Here is a 27,142-nt window from a genome sequence, read left to right as displayed (position 1 = left end):
TTTGGAAAATGGGGAAAACCATTTGAGATGGGAAGCCATAGACATACCAGCCACGTGATTGTTCCTTGTAAGTTATTTGAATAAATAGTGAACTTGTGTCTGTGTTGATCTTGTGAGGCGGCGAGTCTGTTGCCAGCTCCTTGAATGGATTTTGTGAGGGCCAGTATGTAACAGACAACTTTAATTCAACTGGATGAATTTTGCATATCACCAAACACCTTATTGCTGTCTTCTTTGACTTAAGAGAAGCTGCTACAGTTATTCAGTTATGACTGATGCTGGATGTCAGTGACAGTCTGCCATAAGGAAAGAACATGTGTGGGCTGATGCACATAGCTCCAAGTTTTCCACTGTCAAAACATATGTTGTGCACTTCTGCTGACATAGAATTGTTCATCCACATATAGAACTTTATCCTCACAAATAGCCTCTCAATGTTGTTGTCCAATCACTTTTTGGGGCTTTCATTTTATCATGGTTATGTGGCTTCCACATATTTGTTAGTTTAAAAACAAATCCTGATTTAAACTGGACAACCTCTGCTGTCTTAGTCACATCTCATGGAGTACGGACTGCTCCATGTTAAATAAATAAATATATATAAAAAAAAAAAAAATTGGATGATGCGTATGGACACCTTCCTGGCGAGGTTTGGATTCCTCCTCTACAGTTCTGTCACCACCATCTACTGCTGAATTTTACATTACACGTCCTACCCTGAATATCTGAGTCAGCATGTTTTTCCATCGAATTTGATGTCCCTGCAACAGTTTGTCTCTGTCTCTTCACTCTGACCTCCACCTTCTTCGGTTGAACCCTCTTGCCAGGTTGACTTTGTAAAGCCTCTCTACCCCCAAGGATCTGCTGGGACCTATCCTGCAGACCAAAGAAAAATATAGACTCTTCGGTTTTTAGTGTTTTTTTACTCTCAGTTCTTAGCAAATTTCCTGATTCAGAAGTCATGCTGCTGACTCACAGGTTGACCGTCACATTGGTTATGTGTTAACACTGTGAGGATCACAAAATGAGTGCAGTGTTTTTACAGCAGAACTTGTGACCACTAATGAAATGGTATGTATCACATTCACAAGAATTCCCTAATCTGTTGTAATTTTCTGAGCAGTCTATACACTGTAAAACAGTGCTATTCTAAGATGCCATCAGTATCAGTCATATACGATCTTTATTGGTTATCAGAATGAGGTACCAAGATGTGAATCAATGGGTCCAGACTTGCGGTCAACACTGTGTCTTCAACTTTTGGAACGTCACAATATGAAATGACACACCATGGCCATTAGAACACTTAAAGGTTGTGTGGTAGTGTTCTCGCTTCCCGCACCTGGGTTCCGGGGTTTGATTCCTAGCTGGGTCAGGGATTTTCTCTGCCTCGTGATGACTGGGTGTTGTGTGATGTCGTTAGGTTAGTTAGATTTAAGTAGTTCTAAGTTCTAGGGGACTGATGACCATAGATGTTAAGTCCCATAGTGCTCAGAGCCATTTGAACCATTTGAACACTGAAAGCATCCGCAACGTAATGGCGATTTTCCCTTTGCCCCTAGCCTTTGCTGGCTCCATACTAGACACACCTGGCAGACTCATAGACATGTCCTCAGGTGAGAGGACCCACCCCATTTTTCTGTTGCCTATGTCAGTGACCCATATCCTGTTGCAGTGTCCCACCTTTGCTGCTTTGTTGTGAACAAAGGTGGTTGAGGACTCATTGCCTCTGTTGATAGTGTCAGAAATGGTTTTATGTATTATTCAAGAAATTGGTATACAGCAAATGAAAATGAGACTGATGGGGGGGGGGGGGGAAAAGTAAGTAAATTATTTATTATGGTGATGTACAGAACTACAGACCCATTTCTGTAATCTTCACGTTTAGCAAATTGAAAGAGAAAATGTTATTTGAACAAATCCAGGAACATTACAACAATGCTGACATATTAGGTGATTTCCAGCGTGGTTTCCGAAGAGGTTAAAGTACCACATCAACAGAAGTAAAATTTGTCCATCATGTACTCAAAAAAATAAATTAAAAATCCCAAGCTGTAGGTGTATTCCTGGACCTCTCGAGGTGTTTTTCTCGAGGTGTTTTTTTAGTGCATTATGACATGCTCTTATCAAGAATTGCAAAGGGTGGTGTCACTGGAAAACTCGTGCAATTGCTATAAACATATTTAAAGGGTATGCAGCAGTGTATGGATATTACATACTCCAATGGAGAACTACTGGAGAGGAGAAGATCAAGTTTAAGAAATATACAGTTCGGTGTTCCTCAGGGCTCCATTTTAACTCAAGTCCTATTCATTTGCTATGTAAATGATTTCCCAAGTTCTCTTGACAATAAGCAATTGATTACTATGTATGCAGACAATACATCTGGGCTCTGCTGAGCAGACAGTGAGCCTAGCGAGCTAAAGAGATAAGTAAATTTATTGAAAAGGTAAGAGCTCACTTTGAAGGAGACAACCTAAAAGTAAACATAGAAACAAACTAATATTATTAATTTTAAACTGAGTGGCCCAGACGGACAAAATACTGTGATTGATGAAATTCTACCAACCAAAAGCCTGTACAGATTGTAAATTCTTGGGTTAATGCATAGATGGTGGACTTAAATGGAAGCATCAAGCCGTGTATGTATGTGTGTGTGTGTGTGTGTGTGTGTGTGTGTGTGTGTGTGTGTGTGTGGCGGAGGGGGGGGGGGCGTTCTATATGTATTAAGATGATTATCACCATATTTTAATTCTGAAACCCCAAGGACTGTGTATTCTGGTTTAGTGTACCCTTTCTTGTCTTGTGGAATAGTGTTGTGGGGTGGGGCATGCCAAAATAATATGAAAAGAGTTTTCATATTGCAGAAGTGAGCCTTAAGGATCATAGCAAAAGTAAAACCAGGAACTTCTTGCAAACCCCTACTCATTAGATACAATATTCTCACAGTTTCCCTCTCCATTTTTATTATCACATAACATGCCTTATACAATCAAAGATTGTGACATATGTGACTTGTCAGTTTTACACTATATATATGTTGTTGTTGTTGTGGTCTTCAGTCCAGAGACTGGTTTGATGCAGCTCTCTATGCTATTCTATCCTGTGCAAGCTTCTTCATCTGCCAGTACCTACTGCAACTTACATCCTTCTGAATCTGTTTAGTGTGTAATCATCTCTTGGACTCCCCCTATGATCGTTACCCTCCATGCTGCCCTCCAATACTAAATTGGTAATCCTTTGATGCATCAGAATATGCCCTAACAACTGATACCTTCTTCTAGTCAAGTTGTGCCACAAATTTCTCTTCTCTCCAATTCTATTCAGTACCTCCTCATTAGTTATGTGACCTAACCATCTAATCTTCAGCATTCTTCTGTAGCACCACATTTCGAAAGCTTCTATTCTCTTATTGTCCACGTTTCACTTCCATACATGGCTACACTCCATACAAATACTTTCAGGAACGACTTCCTGACACTTAAATCTATACTCAATGTTAACAAACATCTCTTCTTCAGAAATGCTTTCCATGCCATTGCCAGTCTACATTTTATATCCTCTCTACTTCGACCATCATCAGTTATTGTGCTCCCCAAATAGCAAAACTCCTTTACTACTTTAAGCGCCTCATTTCCTAATCTAATTCCCTCAGCATCACCCGATTTAAGTCGACTAGATTCCATTATCCTCGTTTTGCTTTTGTTGATGTTCATCTTATAACCTCCTTTCAAGACACTGTCCATTCCATTCAGCTGCTCTTCCAGGTCCGTTGCTGTCTCTGACACAATTACAATGTCATCGGCGAACCTCAAAGTTTTTATTTCTTCTCCATGGATTTTAATTCCTCACTCTCTTCCCAACCACTGCTTCCCTTTCATGTCCCTCGACTCTTATAACTTCCATCTGGTTTCTGTACAAATTGTAAATAGCCTTTTGCTCCCTGTATTTTACCCCTGCCACCTTCAGAATTTGAAAGCTTTCTCTACGTCTACAAATGCTAGAAACATAGGTTTGCCTTTCCTTAATCTATTTTCTAGGATAAGTTGTAGGGTCACTATTGCCTCACGTGTTCAAACATTTCTACGGAATCCAAACTGGTCTCCCCCGAGGTCAGCTTCTACCAGTTTTTCCATTCATCTGTAAATAATTCGTGTTAGTATTTTGCAGCCGTGGCTTATTAAACTGATAGATCGGTAATTTTCACATCTGTTAACACCTGCTTTCTTTGGGATTGGAATTATTATATTCTTCTTGAAGTCTGAGGGTATTTGCCTGTCTCATACATCTTGCTCACTAGATGGTAGTTTTGTTAGGCCTGGCTCTCCCAAGGCTGTCATTAGTTCTAATGGGATGTTGTCTACTCCCGGGGCCTTGTTTCGACTTAGGTCTTTCAGTGCTCTGTCAAACTCTTCACGCAGTATCATATCTCATATTTCATCTTCATCTACATTCTCTTCCATTTCTATAATGTTGCCCTCAAGAACATCGACCTTGTATAGACACTCTATATACTCCTTCCGCCTTTCTGCTTTCCCTTCTTTGCTTATTACTGGATTTCCATCTGAGCTCTTGATATATATACTATATATAATATACTAAAAATAGACAGTAAACTAATAATACATATGGTGTAACATCTTCAAAGAGGTATTATAATTACAATTATAATGCATTGTTGACATTCAAGAAATCTTCTACACTGTAGTAACATTTATCTTTCAGATATTTTTTCCATGTCTCTTTTGGTACCTTTTACATTTGGGTGATCCACACCTTTCCATATTTTATTTACAAATGTCATGCCCATATAGTATGGGGTTTTTCATGTGATTTTAATCGGTGGGTAGGTAACATGTAGCTCATTCTATATTTAGTAGCATATTGATGCAAGAAGCAGTTGCCCTCAGAAAGTTGTGGGTTTCTTTTCATGAAAGTGAGAGTTTCATAGATGTATATGCTTGATATGCTCATTATATCTAGTTTTACAAAAAAAGGTTTACAATGTTGCTTTGGTTTTGCTCCCACCATTGCTCGGATGATTCTTTTTTGTAGTTCTAAGTAAATATGTAGCTCTAAGTAATTTTTTTTTTCCTGCAGACCCAAGAAAATACTATACCTAACGACTGAAACAAAGTATACATTATATACAGTTTTTCTTACAGCTAAATCAGTAATACTATACAAGATATTCATAATATATGTAAGGCTATTCAGTCGACCCAATATGTCGTCCACATGGTGACTCCATGACAGGTTTTTATTGACTAATACACCAAGGAATTTGACACAGTCTGCAGTCTCTAATTTTTTGTCCATATACCTTATTTCACATATAGACTGTGCAGATTGTTTTGTGGTGAAATGAACAATTTCTTTTTTTGCAAAATTTAAAGTCAAGTTATTGTTTTTTACCCATGCCTCCACTTCCCCAAGTGTTTGTTCAATATGACAAATTAGGTCTACTTCATTTTTACAACAGAGTCCAGCTGTTGAGTCATCTGCATAGAGGATAGTATCAGACTGGACCTGGCATGGCATATCATTAATATAATACAGAAAAATTAGTGGCCCTAATATTTAACCTTGTGGAACACCTAACTGTGTGTGTTTCCAGCCAGAGAGAAAATTCTTGCCATTGATGTTAATAAGTACTCCTTGTTTTCTGTTTGCCAAGTATGGTGACATCCAGCTAAGAGATTTGCCTTGAAAACCATAGTGTGCCAATTTTTGGAAAAGCAGGTCATGATTTACTGCGTCGAAGGCTTTGGACAGATTACAAAAGATACCTGACACACACATTCTATCATCAAGACATCTGCTGACTTTTGTGACTAATTCATTTATTGCATGGATTGTGCTGCGGCCTTTTCTGAAACCATATTGATTGCATAAGATAATGCTGTTAGATGAATTGTGATTTTTGATCTGATCACATGCAGCTCTTTCAATATTTTTGAGAAAATTGGTAACAGTGAGATTGGCCTATAGTTGCCCAATTCATCTTGTTTGCCTTTTTTATGTACTGGCCGAACTTCTGCGTATTTTAATGGATCTGGGAAACATTCCTCATCAAAAGATTGGTTGATTATGAAAGAGAGTGGATATGCAATACTGTGCCAGACTATTTTTATTATTTCAGTGGGGACCTCATCCCACCCCACAGATTTTTAATTTTTTAGGGACATTATGATTTTGATGACATCTGAGATGGAAACATGAGAAAACTTAAAACATGGGCGATTACTGTCTATCATATTGGGCTTTGTTTTTGGTGGTGGGCAGTCACCAAATTTGTTACAGTTTATGAAAAAGTCATTGAATGATTCACAAATTGCACTGGATTCTGTAACAGAAGGGCATTGTCTCTCTGCCTCACTGCCAACTTCGCTTCTTATAACAGACCAAACAGCTTTTGATTTGTTTTTTGCATTTGAAATGAAGTTATTATTTGCAGTAAGTTTTGCTAGTTTAACTAGTTTGTCAGATGTTTTTTGTATGTGCTTACATACTTAAGAAATTCAGGGCTTCAATTTACTTTTTCCTCTATATGCAGTTTCCTCTTAGTAGCACTGAACACTCTAATTCCTTTTGTTACCCATGATCTACTTTTATGGGACCTGATCCTCACTGTTACAAAAGGGAAGCATTCGTTGAATATACCCAAGAATTCAGTTAAAAAGTTATTGTAATTGTCACTTCTGGAAGTGTATTTGCTGACTGTCGACTTGGTTTGGCTTAGTTTTTTACAATATACTTCCACATTTTCTTGACTGAAATTCCTACATCTTTTTGTTGTACAGACTGAATTTTGCTTCGGTAGTGATACAAATAGCGCTTTATGGTCTGATACTCTAAATCTAGAAGAAACTTTTCTTTTACATAACAATTATAACTACCTACAATATTGTCAATACATGTTGCAGAGGTTGCTGTAATTCTTGTATACTGATCAAAATTGAGATTTAGCCCATTTGTGGCTACAAGGTTCTTTAAGTGCGAAGAAAATTTGTCTTCAGTCCTTACATCTGTGTTGAAGTCAGCACATATAACCACTTTCTTGTGCAGTTTCTCACTTTTTCATTTATGTAGCAATGTATCAAACTTGTCTGAAAATACAGAGGTTATCTGGTACCCAGGGGTGTGATATATGCTGATAATTAATATGTTATACTCTTTAAGTTCTATACCATTACTTTAAAATGTACCATCTTCATTCAGATGGCTTAAATTATGTCTGATATCATAGTCTACCGAGGAATGAACTAGTATGCAAGAGCCTCCATACCCATTGGTCCTACAAAAGCTGGTAGCCAGTTTATAGCCTGTATGTTTATTCAGGAGACTGATATTTTCTGGTTTTAGCCTATGTTTATGCCTTGTATATACTAGAAACTATAATGCTAGTGAAAGAAGACACTAAGATCACAAAAAGAAACATGGATTTTCACAACTATGAAACGAGGCATAGAAAAGACTCTTCTGATTAACAGAAGATTAACTGTAACAGTGAAAAGCCCATATGTCAAAGATGCTGTTTTTAATAACTTGGTACCAAATGAAGTTAAGGTATTGACAGGGGATACTTTTAAAAAGTGAGTCAAGCGGTGGCTTATCCAAAACTGCCCTTATAACTTGAATTTATCATGAATTATAATGTAATAAGAAGCAATATAAACTAAAAAAATTGTAACTGTATAAACTTTATACTTGGTTGAAAATGCACATACATGTAAAATTACATAAATTGAATTGATATGTTTTGTTTATTCTGAAATTTTGCCCCAATAATGAGATCAAGTATGTAATATTTTACAGAATGGATTTTTCACTTTGCAATGAGGTATATGTTGTCTTAAAACTTCATTGGTAGATTAAAACTGTGTGGTAGACCAGACTTGAACCTGGAACCATAACTTTTATTGGCAGTGCTCTCATGTCATGTTGCCACAATTGAAGTTCTGCCAGTACCTCTTTTGAATCCACCGCAGAGTTTCAAAATAGCATAAAACACCTGCAGAGTGAAATATTCATACTATGGTGGCAGATGAAGTTGTATGTTTATTATTTTACTTTCTTTTTTCCTGTACATTATTTAGTTGGATTTTTGAGATATGTTTAGTTGATGTAAATAGTCACATTTAAATTTTAATTTGTTAGGTACTAACTTATCATTTGCACCAAATCGAGTCTGCATTGTGTATGATGAAGTGATGATGAAACACAAGAACATTGCTGAACCGTAAGTACTTTTTTGTATGTTCTTTGCATCATCATAATTCTAAAAATAACGGTTTCCTGTAAATATGATCTGTAGCAAGCATAACAAATCACAGTTCACTTGAAATGTTACTTGTAATTTTTATTAGCAATGTTTATGTTGTGGCACATTGATTTTTATAATTTCACAAAACTTGGTATTTGGCTTACGTGTTTGTTTGTTCCAGTACTCACCCAGAAAAACCGGAAAGAATTTCTGCCATATTTCTTAAACATGAAGAATATGGACTGCTAGACAGATGCTTGAGATTGAAGGTAACTTTTTTTGTTTGTTTCTTGTGCTTTACTGGACACACCAGAAAATAAATTAAAAAAAGTGATGGACATTGTTTTACCTTTATATATATATATATATATATATATATATATATATATATATATATATATATATATATATATATATATATATACACTTAAAAACAAAGATGATGTGACTTACCAAATGAAAGTGCTGGCAGGTCGACAGACACACAAACGAACACAAACATACACACAAAATTCAAGCTTTCGCAACAAACTGTTGCCTCATCAGGAAAGAGGGAAGGAGAGGGAAAGACGAAAGGATGTGGGTTTTAAGGGAGAGGGTAAGGAGTCATTCCAGTCCCGGGAGCGGAAAGACTTACCTTAGGGGGAAAAAAGGACGGGTATACACTCGCACACACACACATATCCATCCACACATATACAGACACAAGCAGACATATAAAGACACAATATGTCTGCTTGTGTCTGTATATGTGTGGATGGATATGTGTGTGTGTGTGCGTGAGTGTATACCCGTCCTTTTTTCCCCCTAAGGTAAGTCTTTCCGCTCCCGGGACTGGAATGACTCCTTACCCTCTCCCTTAAAACCCACATCCTTTCGTCTTTCCCTCTCCTTCCCTCTTTCCTGATGAGGCAACAGTTTGTTGCGAAAGCTTGAATTTTGTGTGTATGTTTGTGTTCGTTTGTGTGTCTGTCGACCTGCCAGCACTTTCATTTGGTAAGTCACATCATCTTTGTTTTTAGGTATATTTTTCCTTCATGGAATGTTTCCTTTATATATATATATATATATATATATATATATATATATATATATATGAATATAATAGAGGGAAACATTCCACCCCTCTCCCTTAAAACCCATATCCTTTCGTCTTTCCCTCTCCTTCCCTCTTTCCTGATGAGGCAACAGTTTGTTGCGAAAGCTTGAGTTTTGTGTGTATGTTTGTGTTTATTTGTGTGTCTATCGACCTGCCAGCGCTTTTGTTGGGTAAGTCTCATCATCTTTCTTTTTAAATATATATATATATGGTTATAATAGAAGGAAACATTCCACGAAGGAAAAATATACCTAAAAACAAAGATGATGTGACTTACCAAATGAAAGTGCTGGCAGGTCGACAGCTTTCGCAACAAGCTGTTGCCTCATCAGGAAAGAGGGAAGGAGAGGGAAAGACGAAAGGATGTGGGTTTTAAGGGAGAGGGTAAGGAGTCATTCCAGTCCCGGGAGCGGAAAGACTTACCTTAGGGGGAAAAAAGGACGGGTATACACTCGCACACACACACATATCCATCCACACATATACAAGCACAAGCAGACATATTTAAAGACTTTATATATATATAAAGATACTTCAAGTTGATGCACCATATTTTTATACTGTGGCTATATTAGGTTGCATTAAAATTTTGAATTCCCCCCCCCCCCCCCCCCCCCCCCCCTCTCATTTGATAAGTGGTGAGAGTCTGCAGATAATAATGTGCTGAAATATCATCATGGAAGCTATGAAACATGACATAACTTTTCAGGTGTGTCACTATTGCAATAGACACTGAGAATCAGTGTGAATTTGAAAGAATGTATTGTGAGAGAAAGATGTATCTGTTTACCAACAGTATTAATATATTGAATTACAACTCCAGAGTGAGTGCATTATGTACTGCTCAAAGTTTCAAGGAGGATGCTTTTTCATACTGTTTTTCATAGTGAGATCATCGACATAGAAGATTGTTAGATCTGGGTTTTGCTCCAGATTGAAATTATTTTACAATTTGTAAATGTAATCATCTTTAATTAACAATTCAGTGTGGATTATTAATAAATCCATCACTAAACTGCATAATTTTCTGAAACGATCTATGCTTCGAGAAACTCTTACGAGTGTTTCAAGAACCCTGTCAGTTTCATGGGTACTACTCACAGTAATTGATCTTATGCCCATCACATGATCGAATGTACAGCAATACAGAAACCAGTGGAGGCTGTACTTGGCTGCTCATATAAATCTGCATATGAACCATGTGCTGGTGGTTTCAGGTGGGGTGGGGGTAGGGGTGGGAGGCTAGATCTGGTTGCGGGAGATATGAGCAGACTGCTGAAACTTGTGTACCTGTGTCATCCTACCAGCTCGACCCTGCTGCTCCACAAGAATGGCACAGAAACTGCTGTATTCCATCAACTGAATTCAGAGACAACAGTGCGCAATATCTGCCATTCCTGGGGCATCTCACGGCTGAGAGCCATTTATTCAGAGATGCCCCCCCCCCCTATTTACAGCTATGCTTGCAATCCAGTTGCTCACCTAATCAACAATATGCTAAATGAGTGACTATACCAAGTAGTCATGGGATATGAACACAGCTCCCAAAGAAAATTGAAAAAAAAAAAAAAAAAAAAATGACCAATTACAGGAAGCAGTCCTTGCTCCACTTATCTCCACCTTGTACATTGCAGAAGTCTTGTAAACAAAATCAAAATTAAAGAAAATCAAGAAAGTTTGTCAAAGTTTTTAGTACATCGGATCTTATAGCTCTAAAAAATTGAAGAAAATACATTTTAACACCAAACTGCTGTTTATTTATTGGCTGACTATTTTCAGGATGTGCACATTTTCACAGGCCAGCTATTATAGAGAACAAAATTTGGTCTGAGTGGAGGTGTAAAGAGTATATATGGCCCGGGACAACCGGGAGATCCGGGAAAAACCCAGGAATTTTTTCATCCGGGTGAAAACCGGGAAAAACCCGGGAATTGTTTAGTATTCCAGGAATTTTTCATTGTTTTGGTTTTCAGTTAAATTTTTGTGATTTTGACTGGTAAGAACCAATACTCTAACAAAGGATATTACTGTATCCGGCTACTGCAGAATAATACTGCAGCAACAAAACGTGAACGAGAGGGGGGGGGGGAAAAAAAAATGAAAATAAAACTTTAAAGTTGCAAAGGAAATGCACTGTATACAACAACAAAACAGTGCTCATACATGCGTCTGCCAACAGCAATATGTGTCAAAGGCTTTAGGAAGACCATGCAGTGCTTTATAACAAATTGCCTCCGATGAGCGTGACGTGACAACTGTTTAAATTAGATTCGTTTGAGCTATTGCGGGCAGGCTCTTGAGCATGCGCAGTTGAGTCGCGTATGAGTAATACGTTCTCCTGCTTCTGGTTACAGAAGTGTGGCTGGATGCCACTACTTAATATTGCCCCAGTTCAGAAATACAGTAAATCTGGGGCTGATGCACAGAGCAGTCTGAGTTGAGGTGGGGTGTCTCCACATGACCTTTATTTACGTTCAGTGATTTTGTTGTTTCCTCTTTGTTAAATGATAACGAAACGGATTTTTGTGGCCGGGAGCTGTCAAATGAATTAAAATACGTTCGCGTAATTACAGAAGGCTAAAATATGTCATTAGTTTCAGATTTTATCTCCGCCTTTCTGACAGTCAAGCATTAATCTCCTTACAGAACAATGAAGTTATTTTTGCTGGTTTGCTAAAGAGATTTGGCTGAAAATTAATCTTTTCTGCTGAGGCAGTCAATTTGTGTGAATCGAAGTGTTTAGTTTCACACTATTGGCTAGTTTCAACTGTTCGCTGCATTTCAAGTGCACATATGACATTATGCCATAACAAAAAAATCAAACATTAGATAGTACAGACTGGTGCTCCAAGAAAATTTACATACGAATGTGCATTTTAAGCTGAATCATGCATTTTAGTGTGGTTCACGAAATTTCGACGCTCTTGAAGTATTGTCTGATGTCTTGTTTCTTTTATGACATATGTAAGATTTTTCAATGTTTTATACATACGAACATATGGGCTTCCTGTATCATCGTAGCTGTGCAAGCGTGGTGACGCCTGTTATGTGGCGCTCTCTTGCTGAAACGACCCTATTTTTAACAGGTCGTGGGAAAATATTGCGAATGGTGGTTTGAAAAGCGTTACATTCAAAACAGATTTCCTTTTACGCAAGATGAACTAGGCCTATGTGCGAGAATGTAGAATGAATTTCTTAAATCACAAAGCGTTTGACTATCATTTAAAAATCATCTCCTTGAGGACGACAATTTAGAAGAATTTCGAGCCCAGAAGATCAGACATTTAAGTCGTTATTAAAAATTTTACTGGCACATTTGTGTGATGTATCTTAAAGTGTAACATGCACAAAAAGATCACCATTATATGTGGAAGCTTAGCTTCTCTTCCAGCTTATTAATCTTCGAGACCAATATTATATGTGAATGCTATGTATATTAATTTAAACCATTAACTTTTCTTTTTTGTGTGTTCGCGCTACTGAAGAGTGATCTTGCTTACTACATCACGTGTCCTATGCTGCCATCAGCTGGCGAGATCACGTGACATGAGCTATGATTGTCTTACAAAAGTGCATCGCAATCTCGATTTCAATGTTTCAGAAAGTAACACGTGGTGTTTAGTGGATTTCAAATTTATATCTTCGTAATACGAAAATATGAATATAATAGAGGGAAACATTCCACGTGGGAAAAATATATCTAAAAACAAAGGTGATGAGACTTACCAAACAAAAGTGCTGGCAGGTCGATAGACACACAAACTAACACAAACATACACATAAAATTCAAGCTTTCGCAACAAATGGTTGCTTCGTCAGGAAAGAGGGAAGGAGAGGGAAAGACGAAAGGATGTGGGTTTTAAGGGACAGGGTAAGGAGTCATTCCAATCCCGGGAGCGGAAAGACTTACCTTAGGGGGAGTGCGAGTGTATACCTGTCCTTTTTTCCCCCTAAGGTAAGTCTTTCCGCTCCCGGGATTGGAATGACTCCTTACCCTCTCCCTTAAAACCCACATCCTTTCATCTTTCCCTCTCCTTCCCTCTTTCCTGACGAAGCAACCATTTGTTGCGAAAGCTTGAATTTTGTGTGTATGTTTGTGTTAGTTTGTGTGTCTATTGACCTGCCAGCGCTTTTGTTTGGTAAGTCTCATCATCTTTGTTTTTAGATATAATACGAAAATATGCAGCATACATGTTGCTGCACATCCAAGGTCTTTCAAAACTTGTTTTTCCCCCTGAGTTTCGTTTTCTAAAGTGCCAGGAAATTCTACTCTGGTATATAAAACTTTAAACATTCAAAGGATTGATGAGTTTTACTGTGCCGAGGAAGACTATACTGTCACTTAACGCTGAAAAGTGTATTTTCACCCAGGAGAAAGTGTATTTTGAACCGGGAAATCTTGGAATTTTTTTTCCTTGTCCACGTATACACCCTGAGATGTAGAATGTGTACAAACAGTGGAAATCTAGCACAGAATAAGGACAATGTTATGAAAAGGATAGGTGACTACTCACCATATACTGGAAATGTTGAGTTGCAGACAGGCACATTAAAAAGACTGCTAAACACGAAAGCTTTTGGCCAGAAGGCCTTCTTCTGAAACACACACACACACACACACACACACACACACACACACACACACACACACTCACTCACTCACTCACTCACTCTCTGTCTTTGCTTTCCGAGGCTTTCAGCTTGATGTGATCAATGTGACGATAATATTATACACACAATGGAAAATTTGTTCTGATTAGATTACACTGTGTATCATGCTGGCTTATTTATTGTTGGCGTTTCATAATTTTGAGAGATGATGATGCAGAGAATTTTATTATGAGGTCTTATGTAATACATGGTATTTTCAATTTACTTCACACTCGTATTAATAGCACTATGTTCAGTTTGAGATATAGTGTTCCATAACATCACAGTGATACAATCAATTTTTTTTCCTTTTTAGCACTGTTTGAGATGAAACATTTTGTTTTATTTATATTTCAGTTGACACCACATATGATAGTGTAGTATTTTCAGTGGAGTGGTTATTCTGTCTGTGTGATGAAAGCTGAAAGATTATTTTTCCTTATGTTTGTGTATTCTTTCTACCTCAGTTTAAACTTCTGCCTGCCTGTTTAAAGTAGGCTTTGTTACAGTCACTGCATTCGATTTTGTAAATGCCAGAATGATTTTATTGTTGTGTTTTGTCTATTTTATGAATGATGTTGGCTCCTAATGTGTTGCTGATGTAGAACCCTATTCTGAGCTTTGCTTTCTTTAGTGTGTAATTCATTCTATCTGATACGTGGCCCCAGTATGAGAGTACTACAAATTTATCTTTCTTTTTTGTTTCAGTCTTTGTCAGTGTGATTTCATCTTTGATGTCTTTGTCGTTTGTATTTAATTTCTTTGTATATAGTTTGTGGACTAGTTCTGGGTTGTAGCCAATACTGATTGCTGCTGCTCTGAGGGTGTTCAGCTCTGAGGGTGTTCAGCTCTGAGGGTGTTCAGCTCTGAGGGTGTTCAGCTCTGAGGGTGTTCAGCTCTGAGGGTGTTCAGCTCTGAGGGTGTTCAGCTCTGAGGGTGTTCAGCTCTGATTTAAAATTTTCATTGCTGAGAGTGTATTTCGTGATTCGATCTACTGCTGATCGAAAGTATGCCTCGTCATGGCTCCTTGGGTGATGAGCTGTTTCAAATGATATCTGTAGTCGTGGACTTGTGGAAGATATTGAAAGAATGTACTGACTTTGTGTTCATGACAATTAACTCCAGGAAATTAATGCTGTTGTTAAGTTTGTGTTTTATTGTGAAGGTGATGTTTTTGTGCATGCTGTTCAACTGTTGGTGGAAATATCTAATTTCCTTTGCTGATCCATGACATCAAATAATTGTGCCAGCTGCGTATCTTAAACAGTATATTACTTTGTTTTTCCAGTGGTCTTGTTTTCAAAGAATTTATTTTCTGTGTTTTGAAATGCACTTGTTAGTGTGCTAGACATGCAAGTACCCATTGCAAGACCGTCTTCCTGTGAAAATATGTGGTTGTTGAAGCTAAAATAGATACGGGGTAATATTATGGTTGGTAGTTCCACAGATTTGTAAACCTCCACTTGATGATATACTTTTTTTAGTTCAAGAGGTTTTCCTTTATGATGTCAAGGGTTTAACAAATAGGTACATCATTATATAGATTAGTTACATATAAGGAAATGAATCTGCTGCTGTCCAGGATTTTTATGCCTTTTATTTCTCCAAATAAGTGTAGCAAGTTTTTGATGGTATATCATCTATGATTCATCTAATTGTCACATTTAATTTGGTTCAGCTTTATCTCAATTAAGTATGCAGGACCGTTTACAATTGGTGTAATTGGAACTTTTGGTTTGTATGCTTTCGACTGTGCTGTTAGCCTCGGGCATTGTGGGTTCATGACTCAGTACCTGTTCTGTTCTTTCTGTGCTAAGAGAAATCCAGATTTTTTGATTGCTCTTTTTATTAGTGCTTGGGGTCTGTTTGCGTGGTCTTTACCTATATGTGTGATGTTATTTGCCTTAAAGGATTCAGGAATTTTATTTATATACCCATTTTTTTCATCAAGGCAATGGTATTACCATTGTTTGCTTTTAATGCTAAGGTATTATGTGCTTTTAGTTTGTTTTTAATGTTGTACATATGTTGTAGTTCCTGTTTTGGGTTATCATTTTCCCTTACCATATTATATGTTGTAAAAGGATGTATGACTTTGATAATTTTACTAGCTATACTGTTTTGCTCTAATACAGGAAGTTTTACCCGTGTCCAGTACTACCGTTGCGTGGCGTATCATTGGAAACTACAGCGGTAGCTTTTGGTTTTTGTGGCAGATTATATTTTAATCCCTTTTGTAACAAATTTATTTCATTCTTATTGAGAATGAGGTCTGTTACATTAGTAACTTTCTCATGAAACTTAAACTCAGATTTGTTGGAAGAGTTACCTTCAATACAGGTGATACTAGTTAAAAGAACTATACATTTCTTATTATGTCATATTTAACAGTTTCAGTTGTATTGTTTATATACTAATCAATGGCATTCTTCTTGTACTCGTTTGCATTCACTTTCCTTATTTACTAACTGTGCTACATATGTCTCCACTTTTGTGTTCACAGTGGCATATTTTGGGGTCACTCTGCTTTCTAGGCAGCGTTTGTTATATCTTATACCTTGTATTTATCCTCGTCTTTATCTCTGTTTATCTCTGTTCTCTGGTGTGGTGCTTTTGCAAGTGGAGACTAGAACCAAACACCAACAAAATGGAGGTTTTCCTGCTTACACCTAATTAATAAACTTGCCAGAAGAAAACTCCACCTGCAGTTAGAAAACACTGCACTCGCTCATGACACAACCCTTGGTAGTACTCTTATTATTCAGGGAACATCTGACAAAAACAGCCATTGAAAACAAGAATCATCATCATCCAAAAGCTATGTGGCACAACCTGGGGAGCATCAGCATCTATCCTATGTTCTCTGCTGTGGGTTTTTTCTTCTCAGCTGGTGAATATTGTGGCCCAGTTTGGCTAAACAGCCCACATGCACAAACTATAGCTGTCCAACTAAATAATGCCATGAGAATGATAGCTGGCACTATTAAATCAACTCCTACAAAATAGCTGCAAGTTTTTAACCACATTCAACCTTCTCATGTACGTCACATTAATGCTTTCATGAATGAGCTCCAAAACAAAAAGATCATGGTTAGCAAAAATCTACCAATCCATGAAAATGTTGTTGATGCAAACCATAACTGACTCTGCTTTAGATAACCACTGACAGTAACAGCAAGGGTTGCAGAGTTCAACATTACTATTCCATGGATTCAAGAATAGACTCTATTACAAAATACTAATATGCTGTGTATCACCTAAAAATGACTGGGATATGACTTTCCACACAAAACATGGTCAGTGCTAGACAGAATTAAAATACAGAATGGCAATTAATGCATATTTTTTACACACATGATGTGAGCAACTGTCTCCACTTTGTGATTGTGGAGAACCACAGACCTTCAGCCCCCCCAGGTGGCTCGCCACTCTTTGGTGGGTTCGTGCTTGTCTACCACGGGGCCCCAGCCTTTGCAGCATATTTTCCCTTCTGTGCTGCATGTCTATCCTCTTGATATTCTTTTTCCCCTCCCTTGGGGAACATGTTTGGGGGGTTATTGGGAATGTTCTGCATTGTCTGTCGCTGACATAAGAACAGTCTCACCACTGTTTTCTGTTCCCTTTTCCTTTGTTTGTTTCCCTTCTCTTCTCATTCCTCCACTTTAGCATTTGAGGTTCCTCTTTTTCTTCGAGGTGTGACCTTAGTTGTGAACAATCATCTAAGGTGGCTGTGCCCCATTGTGAAGGGGGCCCCCAGTTGGAAGGAGCACATCATCAGAGACGCTGGCAATCATGGGAGATTTTCTCGCAATGAGCCATTCATCTTTACAATCAACATCTATCAAATGTAAACATAATGAGGCTAACAATTCAAAGACCCTTCCACCAGCACCATTGTTCCTTGTGGTCTCACATACTGAAGACGGTCTGTCCTTCGCTACTGTAATTCCATTTATTATTCAGAAAGGTGTTGAAGCAGTTGCTGCCCCTGTGAAATCCTGCTCTCATTTATGGAATGGCACTTTGCTGTTGGAGACTACTTCTGATTCACAAGGATAACAACTGCTTGGCACCTTGCTTCTCCATGGCTACCCTGTTCTTGTTGAGGCCCATATAACTATGAATTCTTCTTGTGGTGTTATTTACGCTGCTCGACGGTCTGAGTGAGGCTGAAATCTAATCTTACCTCTCTGATCAGGGTGTCATTGCCGTCCATTGGGGAATGAAAAATGTAAATTCCTCCTTATTGCCCACCCGCACTCTTTTTCTCACCTTTGATAGAGTGGTGCTTCCGTCCAAGATCAAAGCAGGCATGAAATTATCACAGTTCGGCTGTACATTTTGAACCCGATGTGCTGCTACCAGCATCATCATTTCAGCCACTCTAGAATGTCTTGTTGACACCCAGCCTAATGTGTAACCTGTGTTACGAATGCGCACAAGTGCGATTGTCTGCCTCCTTCTCCCCGCTGTATCAACTTCAGTGGCGGCCATGCTGCCTCCTCTCGGGATTGTCCCGTGTATCTTGATGAGCTGGCTGCCAAGAGATCCGGGAAAAGGAAAAAGTGTCTTACCCAGTCGATTGCAAGTTATTGGCTCGACGCAAACCCTGTGTTCTCCTGTCGGCACTTCTATTGTTCTGTTCCTGTTGCCTTCGCTCCATGAAGGACATCGCCACGCAGACATGCGACCTCAAATTCAGCTCTGAGGTTGTGAATTCGCTCCGTCTCAAGTTAGCATCACCATTCCCCCATCCAGCTGTGCAACACTCCATCAAACTCTCACCTCGAGGGGCAAAGCTACCAGCTTCACAACCGGTAGGCCAGAAAGAACAGAAGGACTACTCCTGTGAAGACTTCCTAAGTCGTCTCCAGCCAAAGAATATCCAAGTCTTCCTTTGCTAACCGGAAAGGCTCGAAGAAGTCCACCACAGGCAGACAGTCTTCTCCTTCACTGACTCGAAGATCCTCTTAGACGGTGTTGCACACGATCCCTTAGCCTGGCCAGCCTCTGTTTGCTGGTGTGCACCACCAACTGTTTTTCTGTGTTGGACTCCATAGACCGACAGCTTAAGCAAGCCGATGCTTCTGTGCCCTTTAGCAGCGACTCTTCGCAGGCGTCACTTGGCAGTGGCTGAGGCGACACCCCTTCATCTCTTCCTCATCATGATTCTCCTCCAGTGGAATGTTTGCAGCCTTCGGTCCCACAAAGAGGATTTGCGGCTGCTTTTACTCTTTTTACTCTGCCTTCAGGAAATGAAATTGAGTCCTCATGACCACTTTGAGCTTTCACATTTCTTCCTGGTTCGTTTTTAGCTACCCCCTGTGGTTGGAATTCCATCTCATGGGGGCATCATGCTGCTCATACAGGATGATGTTCATAGTCAACCCATCTCCCTGACTACCCATCTTCAAGCTGTTGCAGTTCACCTTTTCCTTCCCCATTTGACTTTTTCCCTCTGTACCATTTATGTCCCTCTGTTATTCAATGTCACCAGGGCAGCCTTCCTTCAGCTTATTGGGCAGCTATCTCCCCCATTTCTGCTACTTGGTGACTTTAATGCACATCATCACCTTTGGGGTTTTCCCAGGACCTGTCAGAGAGGTCCCCTCTTGGCTGATGATCTTAATCAACTCGACCTCTTCTGCCTTAACACTGGAGCACCAACATTACTTTCCAACTCCTCGCACACCTATTCCCATTTAGACCTATCCTTCTGCTCTGTCCAGCTAGCCCATCGTCTTGAGTGATCCGTTCTTTGTGACAACTGCTCGAGCAACCATTTCCCATGTGCTATCCGTTTGCTGACTCCTACACCCCCTGCGTGCACACCCAAAAGGCAGCTTACTAAGGCCAACTAGCAACTTGACTCCTTCCTGGTGACCTTCAAAGAAGAGGAGTTCTCCAGTTGTGATGACCAGGTGTAATATCTCACAAAAGTTATCCTTACTGCTGCAGAACGTACCATTCCTCACACTTCCTCTTTACCATGCTGTGTCCCAGTCCTCTGGTGGACTGAGGCATGCCACAACAAATTAGCGCACGGAGATGTGCTCTTCACGTTTTTACCCATTATCCTACAGTGGCAAACTGCATTCATTATAGACAGATGTGTGAAAAGTCTCATTGCATTCTTTGGTTTAGCGAAAAAGCTATTTGGGTTTTATTCACTATTTCTTTTAACAGTTCCACCTCTTCCTTGCCGTGTGGGCCAACTTCCTGCGGCTCTTTGGCCTGATGGTAGCAGATGATGTTATTGTGGACCCTGTTGCTATCTCCAACACCTTGGGCCACCATTTTGCGGAAATTTCCTCCATCAAAAACGAGTAGAGGGGGCTAGGCTTACCTAAGCCTGGTAAGGACAAAAACCTTTCTTCTAGCTACTGCCCCATCTTTCTCACCAGATGCATTTGCCTGTCTGGTATGGTGGCTAGAGTCTCACAATTTACTAGCCACCGCACAGTGTGGATTTCGAGCATGCCATTCTTCAGTTAACCTTCTTGTCACTTTGTCCACCCATGTCATGAATGGTTTTCTGTGGAAAACCCAGACTGTGACCGAGTTTTTCAATTTGGAGAAGGTATACATTTGGTGGAGATCTGGTATCCTCCGTACTCTTTACACATGGGGCTTCTGTGGCCAGCTGCACTGTTTCCTTCAGGAATTTTTAAAAGACCGAGTTTACAAGGTACGTGTGGGTTCTGCATTGTTGGACACCTTTATCCAGGAAAACAGTGTGCCTCAGGGTTGTGTCCTGAGCGTCATCCTCTCTGCTTTCGCCATTAACCCTGTAATGTCCTGTCTCCTGACAGGCATCTCTGGCTCCCCTTTTGTTGACGATTTTACCATCTATTACAGCTCTCCATGGACCTCTCTCACTGAGCAGCTTCGTTTATGATGTCTTGATCGTCTTTACTACTAGAGCATCGACAATGGCTTTCGTTTTTCCATTGACAAAACTGTCTGTATGAATTTCTGGTGGTGCAAATGGTTTCTCCCACCTTCTTTACATCTTGGGCCTACTGCTCTTCCATTCATTGAAACTACGAAATTCTTGGGGCTCATGCTCAATAGGAACCACTCTTGGTCCTCCCATGTGTCTTACCTGGCAGCCTGCTGTACGCGGTCCCTCAGTGTACTACGTATCCTCAGTGGTACTTCTTGGGGTGCCGATTGAACCACCCTCCTCCGTTTCTACTGGTCGCTTTTCCGTTTGAAACTTGACTATGGGTGCTTTGTTTATGCGTCTCCATGTCCATCCCTCTTATGCCGTCTCAAAACTATCCACCAATGTGGCATCTGTTTGGCCACTGGCATCTTTTACACTAGCCTGGCTGAGAGTGTGTATGCTGAAGCTGCGGAATTACCACTGTCCTGCCACCATGACTTTCTCCTCAGCAGGTATGCATGCCGTATGTCTGCTATGCATGGCCACCCATCCTATACCTTCTTCTTCGATGATTACTTTGATCGTCATTATGGGATGTGTCCCTCTTTTTTGTTACCTCCTGGAGTCCGCTTTTGGCACTTGGTTTGGCAGCTTAACTTCATACTACTTGCAACTTTCCCGGTGGGTGTGAACCCTTCGCCACCATGGCTTTCTGTAGTGGCCTGTGATAACCTTGGACTTAATCCACTTCCTAAGGACACTATTCCAGCCTCGCTCTATTGCCTTCAGTTTCATGATCTTCACATGGAATTGCGTGAGAGTACCTTTGTGTACACTGATGGTTCTTGGACTGACCGTGCTGTCGGGTGTGCCTTCGTCATTGCCGTGCGCGTCTTTAGATATTGCCTTCTGGCTCGCTGTGCAGTTTATGTGGGTTCTGGCCATGTTGGTCTTCCAGCAAATGAGGCTGCTGACGCTGCTGCCAAGGCTGTAGTCCTCGTACCTCAGCCCTCCCGCCCTCTAGTTCCTATATTCCCTCCAACGATCTCTGTGTGGCTGTCTGTCAGGAGGTGGTGTCCCTTTGGCTTCGCCATTGATCCTCCCTTCATGGGAATAAGCTCAGGATTATTAAGCCTCTCCCAGCGGCTTGGACAATCTCATCTTGTCCCTCCCACTGGGAGGAGGTCATTTTAACTAGATTGTGTATTGGGCACTGCCTTTTTATCCATCGTCATTTGATAAGTTGCACTCCCCTACTACGTTGTACCCATTGGGCCCAACTGTCCATCACTTCCTGACAGAATGTCCATTTTTCAACTGTTTAGGTTCCCACTTGAGTTTGCCGCCTAAGTTATCGGTTGTTTTAGCAAATAATGCGTGGGCTGTTGACCGTGTTTTACTTTTTATCTGTCAAAGCAGTATGGCGAAGGCTATTTAATTTTTAGTTTTGGACCTCTGTTTCTGTATGGTGTCTTCAGTAGCCTTTTCTCCACATCTTTATTTTTAGTTGTCTTATATCAGTTGGGATTGATGTTTAGTCATTTTTTGACCCCTCTCTGTTTTTGTGTCCTATAGTTTAGATGTGGGTGCATATTACCCTAGTTGTTTTTGCACTCTACAACAAAACAAAATAGACCTTCAGACACTTTACAGAAGAACGCACTGTAAAATCATATGATGATAGACCTTGAAACTTCCTGCTGGCAGCTCCGAAGTCAGTAGATTACATAAATACTGTAGATGTGTGTTTATAAGATTCTAAATTGTAGAAAGTATGTTCTACACTCTATGCACTTTTTTTTGTTCAGTGTGTCAAAAATCCTTCAGGGCTACTCTCCCAGTCTTCCAACTGTGGCTTTCATGAGGCTAACAAGCCCTTTTTGTTTTGAGCTTCATGGAATAATCTATAAACAATTGCAGAACCCATCCATTCAAGACTCGGACCAGACAATTGGTTCTTTTGCCACAATTGCTCCAGGCCATTGGCCAGTTTGTCTGTTAGCCATATTAGATTTCTAAAACTCTTTTCTACTATCCCTGTAGGCTTAATCATACTTTGTATTGCATGTAAAGCCTGTATTTTGTGTTCATAAATTAGCCCATCAAAATAGGTGCCAGAATGAAATACAACTACAGTGAGCTTTGTAAAAGGCAACGGAACACAGAATATTCATCCAAACTGCCTGTGGTCATCTTTCTCCAAATAATTCCAAATGAAGTAGGACTTTGTGTGTGTGTGTGTGTGTGTGTGTGTGTGTGTGTGTGTGTGTGTGTGTGTTTTTTCATTGGCTACTTGTTGGTAGGCAAAGGGTGACTTCTGTTTTGGCAGCAGTTGGTTGTAACCTCGAGTTACAGAAGTATGTGCCAACAATTTGTAGGTATATTCGGTCGAGACAGATTCACAATGCCCAGGTCTTTGTGGCTTGCAGCAGGAGCCATCATACGTTTTACCTGACTAAAAGATGGCTGTGATTTTTTACTCTTTCCAAATTATGGCGTATGCTAACAGTTTAGAGAATATCAGTAAAGAATGCTTCTAGCCATCTTTTATTTTGCAATGCGAACTAGGAATTCTGAATGGATGCCGTCAAAAACAGGTGTTTTCCATACTTTCATTTCTCTGAGAGCTGTTGTCATTTCCTCACTGCTGAAAGGTCAAAAATAGTTGGACTTAGATTTAGAGGCTAGTTTGAGAGTTGTTGTCATTTCCCTTTTGACCTTAATTGTATGTGATACAACCAGAGGTGTTCTAGAGGTGGACACAATGTTAGTTGCTACGTGCTTGGGAGTAACAGCCTCCTGCATTCGGTCTGGTGAGTTGGCTCCTACAAATTTTCTCAATGAGGACCAAGCTTTTCTGCTTGAGGTGTGTAAATCTAAGGCCTGAACTGTTTTAGTGCACTGCATATGGCAAGTTGCATTGATTCTGTGTAGAAATTGTCAGCTGTTTCAAAGTCATTGTTAAAAACTTTTTGTATAAAATATAGCACTTTTCTGTCCATTCAGTAAATATTCTTGCGGAAGCCTCGTGGGATACATTTCTTTGCTGTGCATAACAGTTCCAGTGAACTTCCTCTAATTTGTCCTTACTGGTGGGATCTATCCCACACATTTGCTAGACTTTAGAAAATTCAGTCATTAGCACTTTCAAAGTTCCATCTAGCTCTGGGAAATGATCTTATGAAAGGTATGCTTGTAACTATTTTGAGTAGTACTGGATAGTGTTGGCTGTGTGAGAAGTCATCCAGGACTTGACTTGACACTGGTAAAACAGGCCATTATTACTGGAGGACACACAACATAAATCAGAGTTGTGATCTGTTTTACAGGCACCAGAACAGAATATACACAGATCTTAAGTATCATAAACCAGGTGGAGGTTGCGTTCTTCTTACCAATCAACCAGCATCTTCCCATTTTCATCATTACATTTGTATATCCATAGTTCATGATGGCTATTGTAGTCTCCCATTTGCACCATATGGTTGTCGTGGGTTTCCAGTACGTGGCTCCATGTGACTTGTAAGATATTCACTACAATTACTCCACCAATTGTGAAGATGACTTAGTGGATATTATTTGTGTTACTGGTAGATAAAATGTGGATCTTTTGTATACTGCATCTTTCCAGAATTTGCTGCCCTCCAGGAAATTTGTTGCACTCAAATTATTCTTGGGACTAAGAGCTGGATGAAACCCAGTATAGAAAGCTCCAAAATGCACTGATCAGCCAGAACACTATGACCACCAACCTAATATTGATATAAACCTGTCCATGTGGTAGCACTGTCGGTTGGTGATTAATGACTGCTCGTCAGACATATGCACAGTGTATGTAGTATCACTGAGCGTGCTGTCCGTGTGTGGAGTGGGGAAGGTGCCCCAACTATCTGAGTTCAGCTGAGGGCAGATTGTGATGGCCCTGAGGCTCGGCATGAGCATTTTGTATATTGCACGACTTGCCGTGTGTTCAAGAAGTGCCGTAGTGAATGTCTTCAACACCTGACGAAACCAAGGTGAAACCACGTCCAGATGTGGGTTTGGATGGCCATCCCTCATTAGACTTTGGATGTCATAGGCTGACCGGACTGGTAAAACAGGACAGGTGGTGAACTATGGTGGAACTAACATCAAGCTATAATGCTGGGTAGAGTATAAGTGCTTCTGAACGTACAGTGGACCGAACGCTTCTAACAAGGGGCCTCCACAGCCAATGACTCATGCATGTGCCAATGTTAGCACCATGACATTGGCAGCTACGACTGAAGTGGGCGCGTGACCATTAGCACTGGCCATTGGTGCAGTGGAGACCGTTGCTTGGTATGATGAATCCTGATACCTTCTTCATCATGCTGAATGGAATGCTTAAATCCATCGTCTTTTAGGTGAACACTCCTTGACACCTGTTCTGTGGGACAGAGGCAAGCTGTCGATGGCTCCATTATGCTGTGGGGAACATTCACATGGGCTTTCATGGGTCCAGTGAAGCTTGTTCAAAACACCATTACAGCCATAAGTATAGGACACTGATTGCCGACCATGCACATCAGTTCGTGACGAATGTGTTTCATGACGGCAGTGGCATTCTTCAATACGATAATGCATCATGTCACAAGATGTGATGGAATGATTTGAGGAACACAGTGATGAGTTTCAGTTAATGTGCTGGCTCCCCAGCTCGCCAGATTTGAACCTGATCAAACACACCTGGGATGTTATTGAATGTAGCATCAGAGCTCATTGCCACCCTCTCCAGAATTTATGGGAATTAGGTGACTTGTGTGTTCAGACGTGGTGCTAACTCCCTCCAGCGACTTTTCAAGGCCTCATTGTTTCCATACCACTACACGTTGTTGCTGTTATCCATGCCAAAGGTGGACATGCTGGCTATTAGGTGGTAATGATATTCTCACTGATCACTGTATTTAGCGAGTCATGGAACATATATTGGAAAGACAGATTGGATGTTATAGGAGGGGGAGTGTTCATTGCAGTAAACAAAAATATTGTCTCTAAAGAGTGTGACTGTGAAGTTATCTGGAGGTTTGTAACAGGTCTAGGTGAAATCAGTTTAATTGTTGTTTGTTTTTATCTGCTGCACAATAATACCATGGCAGTTTTTAGAGTCATTCAAAGAAAGTAAATGCTCAGTAGCGTGGAAATACCCAGATCATGCAATACTAGTTGGAGGTGACTTCAGTCAACCGCTTATAGGCTGTCAAGTACTTCAGATGTACTTTTGAACATGTTCTCAGAAAACTGTCCTGGCCGGCCGGGGTGGCCGAGTGGTACTAGGCGCTACAGTCTGGAACCTCGTGACTGCTACGGTCGCAGGTTCGAATCCTGCCTCGGGCATGAATGTGTGTGATGTCCTTAGGTTAGTTAGGTTTAAGTAGTTCTAAGTTCTAGGGGACTGATGACCTCAGAAGTTAAGTCCCATAGTGCTCAGAGTCATTTGAAGCATTTTTGAAAAACTGTCCTGAGCAGCTAGCATGGCAGCCTACAGGCAGTGGATATATTTTAGATGACCTTGTCAATAGTGCCAGTGTAGAGACAGGGATTACTAATCATGATACAATTGTAGTGATGACAGTTATTAAAGTTAATAAATCAGCCAAAAAGGCTATGACAGTAGTTTTGCTAGAAAGAGCAGATAAGCAGATGCAAGCATCCCATTCTGACAATGAATGGAGATCATTTAGTTCCAATATGATGGAAGTAGAGCAATTATTGGCAAAGTTTAAAAAGATTGTAAATGAAATGTGCTCTGGAGAAATATGTCCCAAGTTTAATAAGAGAATTCCGAAAATGCTGAGGAAGCAGAGACTGGTGCGCTCTTAGTTTAGAATAGAATGTGCAAATGCTGGCACACGAAAGTTAGCAGAGATTCGTGCACCTGTAAAAAGGATTATGTGTGAAATATACGACAGCTGCCTTCCTCATACCTTAGCAAAGAATCTAGTTGAGAACCTGAGAAAATTCTGGTTCTACGTAAAATTGCTTAGTGTGTCAAAAACTTCTATCCAGTCACTCATTGACCAATCTGGTATGGCAATAGAAGGTAGCAAAAAGAAAGCTGAAGTTTTAAATTTTTTGTTCATTTGACCACCACACAGACTCTCACATGAAGGATGTAGTAATAGGCTTCCTTGGTGTAGAAAAGCTACTGAAAGAGTTGAAAACAAAAGTTCCTAGGTCCAGATGGAATCCTAACTTGGTTTTACTCAGAGTACTCTAC

The 27,142-nt window shown here is 40.0% G+C and overlaps 1 protein-coding gene across 6 annotated transcripts in view; it reads left to right on the top strand.

The window, feature by feature from the left end:
• The window catches only part of LOC126182569 (histone deacetylase 6), a 325,057-nt gene that overhangs the window by 199,137 nt on the left and 98,778 nt on the right, over positions 1-27,142 (top strand). For all 6 annotated transcript variants that reach the window (XM_049924862.1, XM_049924864.1, XM_049924861.1 and 3 more), the window contains 2 exons: positions 8,161-8,242; positions 8,448-8,535. In XM_049924862.1, the coding sequence (XP_049780819.1) occupies positions 8,161-8,242; positions 8,448-8,535 (170 nt within the window). The remainder of the gene's footprint in view (positions 1-8,160; positions 8,243-8,447; positions 8,536-27,142) is intronic.

This window comes from Schistocerca cancellata, chromosome 1, assembly GCF_023864275.1.
Source record: "Schistocerca cancellata isolate TAMUIC-IGC-003103 chromosome 1, iqSchCanc2.1, whole genome shotgun sequence".
Taxonomy (NCBI): Eukaryota; Metazoa; Arthropoda; class Insecta; order Orthoptera; family Acrididae; genus Schistocerca; species Schistocerca cancellata.
This window is presented reverse-complemented; position numbering and strand designations above follow the sequence as displayed.